Source organism: Oratosquilla oratoria, chromosome 34 (genome assembly GCF_046742065.1).
Source record: "Oratosquilla oratoria isolate Oo_2021 chromosome 34, ASM4674206v1, whole genome shotgun sequence".
Classification (NCBI taxonomy): domain Eukaryota; kingdom Metazoa; phylum Arthropoda; class Malacostraca; order Stomatopoda; family Squillidae; genus Oratosquilla; species Oratosquilla oratoria.
In genome coordinates this window covers 27,625,928-27,633,661 of record NC_134810.1, presented here as the reverse complement: position 1 = coordinate 27,633,661, position 7,734 = coordinate 27,625,928, and the positions used below count along the sequence as shown (strand labels likewise).

At 40.9% G+C, this 7,734-nt stretch overlaps 2 protein-coding genes across 2 annotated transcripts in view; one reads left to right on the top strand and one right to left on the bottom strand.

The window, feature by feature from the left end:
* Positions 1-1,662, top strand: part of LOC143018146 (uncharacterized) — a 9,576-nt gene extending 7,914 nt beyond the window's left edge. The window contains exons 5-7 of the mRNA XM_076173282.1: positions 642-734; positions 838-957; positions 1,310-1,662. Coding sequence (XP_076029397.1) covers positions 642-734; positions 838-957; positions 1,310-1,528 — 432 coding nt within the window. The 3' untranslated portion in view covers positions 1,529-1,662. The remainder of the gene's footprint in view (positions 1-641; positions 735-837; positions 958-1,309) is intronic.
* A 760-nt stretch (positions 1,663-2,422) lies between these two features.
* Positions 2,423-7,109, bottom strand: LOC143018145 (uncharacterized). Its single transcript, XM_076173280.1, has 7 exons — positions 7,081-7,109; positions 5,087-5,186; positions 4,292-4,390; positions 3,509-3,754; positions 3,322-3,417; positions 3,104-3,223; positions 2,423-2,969 (listed from the first exon to the last, which is right to left on the bottom strand). Exons 2-7 carry the CDS (start codon positions 5,183-5,185, stop codon positions 2,751-2,753), a joined length of 879 nt encoding a protein of 292 aa, XP_076029395.1. The 5' UTR covers position 5,186; positions 7,081-7,109; the 3' UTR covers positions 2,423-2,750.
* Positions 7,110-7,734: the final 625 nt, after the last annotated feature.

Here is a 7,734-nt window from a genome sequence, read left to right as displayed (position 1 = left end):
ATCTTATAAAGACAGAGACAAATTAGAAAGGTCATAACGTAGAATCACTAAAATAATCCCACGTTTACGTAATAAGCCCTATGAAGAGCGTCTAACTGAACTTAATTCATTAACTTATCCAGGTGACTTAACTGAAATTTTAAGGCTTCGTTGATATGTACACAGATGATTATTTTATTGTAAACCGTAGTAATGACACACGAAATAATGATTGAAAATAGTCTATAAGACACCAAACACCAATGAATCCATGTTTTAACAGCATTATAAATGTTTGGAACGAACTACCTGTTCAATTGACACTTAAAAAAGAAAAAAAAAATGCCTAGATAAATATATGAAGTCCAATCCCGACCTAACTTAATCTTAGCATCGTGAGCTGATATATCTAAATTAAATCGGTGGTGCTTAACTGTTTCCCTTGTTTGCACCCCCTTTCAATTCGCAAGCAGCCCTGCAAAGGCCAGTATGCCTATTGTTGTTTGAATATCCTTCGTATTCTTTGTAACGGTGCCATTCAGAAGCTTACTTCTCAAAGCTCCTTACCCCTTTGTAATAACAATGATGGCGTTCATATACAACTAATATAGTATCTTTCTTCTCTATGCTCTTTCTTTTGTTGTTCTCTTGGTTTTAAACAGGTCCAAGGTGTCAACGACAAGGGACAGAATTATATCAACAAGCTCACAGCGAAAGCCGAGATTATGGGGTGCCTCTTCCGGGAATTGAACTACGTGAGTCTTTTACAAGGATCTTGTGCATTCGCTCCATCATGTTGACCTGTGACTTGATGCAGATCTTAGTATCTAAATCGTTAATGTTCACGATTTTTTTCAGACTGATGAAAATAACCAGCCAATTCCGGAAACATTACTAACAATGGTAGAAAATACAAACCTGTCCTCTAGTTTCAAAGCCGACTTCAGGGAACTCGTCCAGCTCTGCGACGATCTCGCAGTGAGTATATCTTAGGTGGATATTTCAACACAGCCACAAAACTGCTAACGTATACGAGTCTTCGCCAACAACATTTAATACTTTTGCGCATTTTGTCACAAATATAACCAATACTACAACATATATAGTTATTACTTATTTACATATTTCTTTAATTACTTATTCATTTACGTCCAAATTTGTAACAGTCATTTACGACAAAATGCATATAAGTAAATATGGTTGGATCTTTTTTTTTTTTTTTTTTTTAATAACGTTAGCGGTTTGTGGTTTCTGCGAGCACGCCCTTAACAAATGCGACAACGATGGGATCAAAGAACACCACTTATTAACAATTCCTAATCCTCTCCAGGCCTTTCTTCCCTTTGAGAGGGCCAAACACCCTCTGGTGCAGAGGTTCGGCCGAGCAACGACCTTCATGTACTGCATTGAGAAGAAAGAGATTATGGCGTGCATGAGGCAAGAGTTTATTAAGTACGCGCATTGGCAAGGTCTCGACGGAAACGATGAGAAAATCTTCGAGCTCATCATGATGTATGGTGACGGGAAAGAAGAAACGCAGTATTTCTAGTTGGTTCTACTGCGTTCCCAAGGAGCACCTGATTCTTCTGGATAACGACCACCAAAGCATGCGTTGAAACGATGGTATTAGGTTAAGTCTTGTTTGGCTATATGTTGATTTGGAAAATAAAGATTGGCAGATATTGTCCTGTTCTATTCAAAATCCAAAACACAGACTTTCAGGTACTCTTAATGGCAGCCACAAAACAACTATTTTTATGCCTCTTGTCATGAATATTATGCAATACTAGAAGAATCTATGATGATACATATTAGCTACCTATTCATTTATAACAAGACTTATAATGATTATTCATGACAAAATATCATTGGCGTAGTCTCGTAAACGTTTACGGTTTACTGGCTTCCATGAGGACGATTCAAGTCTTTACAAAACACAGTAACTTATGTTGAAGAATGGACGATTAAGAGCGAAACGTCAGTAATTAAAAACTTCAACTATTCTCGGTGTTTATCTCACCACCCTGACACTCGCAGTAACTGGTACCCAAGATCTACAGCTAAACTTTTGGCGTCTTTAACCAACTACTGTGCTCATTCTGGCTGCCGTCAGGCGATTTTATCCAGCTGAGGGGAAACTCTATAAGACAGAAATCATCATTCAAACCTAGACACTCTTAGAGAAAATTCATCACTATTTGTAGAAAAGACTAATTACATCCAAAAAAATCTTTCAAAGTACCAACAAGTGCTCTCGTAGCTATGGTAGTGTATGTGAGAATCTAAATAAATTTCAAATATATTTAGTTATATGTATTTGTAACCACAAAGAAATGACAACACAGGCATATGGAATATTGGTGATATATTTTCGGTGAAATTTGATCAAACGCAATCCAATGCCCATGCAAAATCAACTCCGTGACAAGTGCAAAGGAAACAATTTTTCATTTATCAGTTTTACTTGCGAAACAAAAAACTAGATAAACATATGCGTGACACAAATCCAACGGAGGGAGGGAGGGGTTATACATGCGCAGTATATATCATGATGGGACTAAACCTGGACAAGAGATATTGCTACAGAAAGGTAGTGTGTAGGGGAATGAACACGCAGTGCTAATCAAGCGAGCAGGATATTGTTACCAAAATCTTTGAAAAGCATGGAGAGATATCATCTCGCCAGAATTAATGGATATAATAATCCCCATCCATGGTAAGCCACTGTCGACACATCATGGGATGAAGAACACCCTGACAAAGCTGAGACTTCAGAAGAAATCAAGGAGGTCTTCTCCTTCGCCAAACGTCATCATGAGTTCGAAGATGGCGTCTTCGTTGATGTCCCTCTTTTCCAGGAGTAAGTACTTGGCGAAGTCCTGCTTCATGCACACCACAGTCTTCATCTTGTGGACGCACCTCATGAAGGCCATGGTCCTTCCCAGCTTCTGAGCCAAAGGTTGCCTGGCATCATCCGAAGAATGGCACATCTGGATAAAGAGCCAGACACCATGAGCGAGCGAATGAATGATGTTCTAGTGGACTCGGATGTCCTATAAGACATGTGAATGAAGGAAGACATCATATAAGAGTATACAAGGTTTGTGTCAAAAGCAAAACTCACAGCAAAGTCAAGACATCCGTCAAGGGCCTCCTTAAAATCGTTCCTGAGTTTTGCGGGGATCGCCATTTCATCCAACATTTCCTTCAGGGAACTCACATTCGGCTCTGACTTATCGTCAACCTGACAGTGATGGAACATAGGTGGCATCAGTGTTTATCGACAACACAGTTAACTCTTAGATGTATCATATACAAGCAAACAGCGAAGGCAAGACCTACGATGTTCAACTCTCGAAGAACGCAGTGAAGGTCCTCGATCTCCCTGACGATGTGATGGAGGGCGTCACTTTCTTCCTCGTCGTGGGCATCACGCTTCTATGAAACAGGATAAAACGCTGCTCAGTATCAAAGTCACAAGCAGAATACTCACAAATATATTACCTTAACTTGTTTTGAAATAGCTTACATGTCTTAGGGACAGCGTGTACTGGTCGGATATTGTGTGAAGGGGCTTCTCATTCAGGTGATGTCTGTAGGGCAAGTAGTAGGGCAGGGGGACATATTTGATCTCCCGCACTTCACCGCTGTCTTCGCTACCCTCGTCGTGCTCATCAGACTCGCTTTCTCCATGGACGTCGTCGTCCTCTTCACTAGCGTGATGGTGGTCTTCAGAAACGTCTTCGTTGCTGTGCGAGTCACTGTCTTCGTGACTCTGAAAATACGTTTAAAACTGAGTAGTCATAACAACTTGTTTTCTTTTGCATCAGGTTCGGATCGACGAAATGCGGAGACACTTTTGAGTGAACCCTTTGACCCTGTCTTCACCATTAGTCTTGTTTCATTTGCTTGTCACTTAATTTCCACCATTTCACCTCCACATTCCGTACACATACATCAACTTCTGGCAGATGAAGGAAAAGAGACAGGACCCCACGAACACAACTCTGTTCCTGTATATTACTACTAGGTAAATACACACACACAATTGTTAACCTATGACAACGCGTGGCAAACTTGGCCGGGATAAGGCTGACCCCGCGGGCACGCAAGCTGATTTTGAAAACTCACAACAGTACCGAAAATTAACGTCATCACTTCAAATAAACAAAATATAATAAAAGATCAAACTGAAACCAAATCACACAGGGATCAATTTTAGTAAGACGACTCCACTGTATGACAAATTGCACATCGCAACGCCCTGTTGGCACGCAAGGTGGCCTATGGTATGAAACACCTGAAGACTTACCTCATGAAGATAGTGATGGTGATGGCACTTTGCGTTGGCATCCCGGATGCGGTCTAAGTAGTCTTGGAGAACCTCTTCACCAAAACATCCGGATAGCATCTGATAAGAGTCGATATTAAAGCATATTTAGCAGATGCGTCAAGATGATTTACTAATCTCTATGTATTCATTTACTTAATTTGTTATTCATTTACCTATCTGTTTGTTTACTTTATCATTTATTTATTTCCAAGGGAAGAGGTAGAGCCAATACGCTTTAGGTCTATGCATATACTCATCATATTTCATATTTTTCCTTCGTAAAACTCAAAACGTCATGAATACAAATTCCCAATAATTTCACCACTAGGTTATCTAGGCTAATGTTTTTTTTTTAGTAGCTGAAACTAGACCCTCCGTTGGGATGGTTAACCCTTTCTGTGCTGAATGAAATTGCCTGACGACAAAAGCAAATGAACAATGGCGATTAAAGGGTAAAGGTGTTTGTATCTAGATGAATGAAAAATGAAGAAAGGTATGAGCAAATATATATATATATATATATATATAAACTTATCTCAAGAAAGTCCCTCGCGTCACACTTGAGATATTTTACTTTAGCTAACACAAGACGGCTTCATCTTGCTGCGAAGGAATCCTCTACCCACCAACCCATCCACTATACAAGAGTTCACCCCTCCTCAAAATTACTACGATTTCCATCCCCATCACGATATTGATACCCACTTCAAGCTGCCGCAAGCGATTTTATTCAGCCCAGGAGAGGACCTTCAGCAGCAAACGAGAGGAGCTCACCTTCATGTGGGTGTACTTCTGCAGGAGGTGACCAGGTGCCAAGCCAAGGGCAGCCATCGTCGACGCCACAAGGCACAAGATCATCACGGCTCGCAGCATCCTGCAATACAGAAAGCGACTTCTGCCATGAGCACGACCATTACAGCGGGATTCAGTACATCAACTTGAACTCCAGAAGGATCTTGGATCCTATCCGTCATAAACCCGAGCTCCATTCCTGTAGTTTTCGGTGCACACACATATACGGACGTACACACACACACACACACGCAGTTGTTAACATATGGCAAAGGAATAGAAACCCCCTGTGCCCAGGGCTAGGAAAAAATACAAAACTGCAAGTCGTCACCCGCTGTGTGTGTGTGTGTGTGTGTGTGTGTGTGTGTGTGTGTGTGTGTGTGTGTGTGTGTGTGTGTGTGTGTGTGTGTGTGTGTGTGTGTGTGTGTGTGTGTGTGTGTGTGTGTGTGTGTGTGTGTGTGTGTGTGTGTATTTACCTAGTTGTATTTACCAAGTTGTATTTTACGGGACGAGAGCTATGCTCGTAGTGACCCGTTTTTGTATCTCTCCGCATCCAGTTTGTTCTTAAAATCTTGTATAGTTTTGGCACTCACTGTTTCCCCGTTTCGTTTGTTCTAGACATCAATCACTCTGTGTGGAAAGCTATTTTTTCTCAAATATCTTCTGTAACTGTCCCTCTTTAGCTTCTTCTTGTGTCCTCTTATTTCTCTTCTGTCCCATTTTAATAAGTCATCTCTATCAAGAACTTCCATCCCTTTCATAATTAATTCTATATATAGCAAATCACCTCTTTCTCTTCTCTGTTCCAGTGTTGCTAGATGTAATTTTTCCAATCGTTGTTTGTATGTCAAATTTGAGTATAGGCTAGGTGCTATTTTTGTCACTGCTCTTTGAATTCTTTCTATTTTTTTTTTTTTTTTTGTACTAGGTGTCCATAGTGTAATTAATATTTTCTGTACCATTTCTTCATCTATGTAGTCGAAGGCCACTTTCACTGATCTTAATAAGTTAAAAATCTCTCCAACTAGTTTATTGACATGTTTATCACGTGTCAAGTCACTTGAGATAATTACTCCTTGATCCCATTCTGAGTCGACTTTTTTAACTTCCTTGGTACAAAATTTATATTCACCCGATATTCTATTTTTGCTCTTTCCAAATTCCATTATACTGCAATTCTTAATGTTAAAGTTCACTTCACACTTCTGACTCCATTTCCATATTTTGTCTAGGTCTTCTTGTTGCGATCTGCAGTCTTCTTCTGTGTTTACTCTCTTAAGTAATTTGGCATCACCAGCAAAGAAGTTCATGTAACACTTCACTCCCTCGTCCATATCATTTATATATATGGCAAACATTAAAGGGGCCAATAACATTAAAGGAGTGTGTGTGTGTGTGTGTGTGTGTGTGTGTGTGTGTGTGTGTGTGTGTGTGTGTGTGTGTGTGTGTGTGTGTGTGTATTTATTTACCTAGTTGTATTTTACGGGTGCACACACACACACACACACACACACACACACACACACACACACACACACACACACACACACACACACACACACACACACACACACACACACTTTCAGATTCGTGCTTCACCTAAATAAGCAGTGCCTCCAAAAGCATTAAGTCTTCATTGCCTCTAAGCTTGGCCTTAATGTAGAGTGCCAATCATGTCCACCAATATGGCCGTAATGAAAACAAAACAGAAACAAAAACGAATCGAGTTGTGTGACGTCAGCGACAGAATGTAAACAATGCAATCTGCTGCAACTCTTTACATACACTGTAATATTCTATAAAGAATGTGTCGGCACATGTTTTTTCTTGGTAGACATGATCTCCATTAGCTAAACTAGTGATCATGGAAACTTCCAATAAATGAAATGTGACTGACGTCGACAAGGGGGAAAAAATGAACAGATTTTCGTTGCGTTTTCAATGTTCCTAAGACCCAGTCTACTTCTTAGGCTTACCTGAAGAAATGGAAGAGTTGAATGGCCTCGTGGAAAGCCTTATGGCCCTCTTATACCCATCTCCTCCCCACATCCTCACCCTCCTCCTCCCCCAATCATCCTCTCTTCCGTGTTTCCGGCCTTTTTTCTTATTTCCACCATCGTCCAATGCATCCCTTCATTATGCCATCTTCCAAACTCACGACAGTGTGTGTGTGTGTGTGTGTGTGTGTGTGATTCACCATGGCCTAGGATCACGTGTTGGACTCGTGATAGACAGCTATTTCCCTCCCGGAAGAGAGCGCAGAGCTCATATATGACCGATCTATAGGTAATGCTGTGACCTTGCACGCACACACACACCCAATCCCCCGCCCACGAGAGTTGGAGCAACGACTCACAACGCAGCGATACTGAAATTATTTCAGCCCTGGGTTGGGATTCCAACCCGGACCGCCGTAGTGGTAGCCGGGAACTCTGCCAACTGCACCACGAGTCGTGTGAGTGTGTGTGTTTGAATTAACCTAATCCAATTGTATTTATCTAAATGTAATATATAGGGAAAAGTATTACTCGCAGGATTCCGTTTCTCCCTCCCACTCGCCTGCACGGCCTTGAAATATGTTTTGGATTTAGCTTGTGCTACATTAGATTCGAAGATATGCCAGGGATTAA

What these genes read in the sequence shown, in the direction of transcription:
- LOC143018145 (XM_076173280.1), bottom strand. Translation starts at nt 5,185, where the DNA reads ATGCTGCGAGCCGTGATGATCTTGTGCCTTGTGGCGTCGACGATGGCT. An exon ending in ACCATCACTATCTTCATGAG is followed by an intron (nt 3,755 to 4,291) that starts GTAAGTCTTCAG and finishes ACGTATTTTCAG; the next exon opens with AGTCACGAAGACAGTGACTC. An exon ending in TTCTTCGAGAGTTGAACATC is followed by an intron (nt 3,224 to 3,321) that starts GTAGGTCTTGCC and finishes CATCACTGTCAG; the next exon opens with GTTGACGATAAGTCAGAGCC.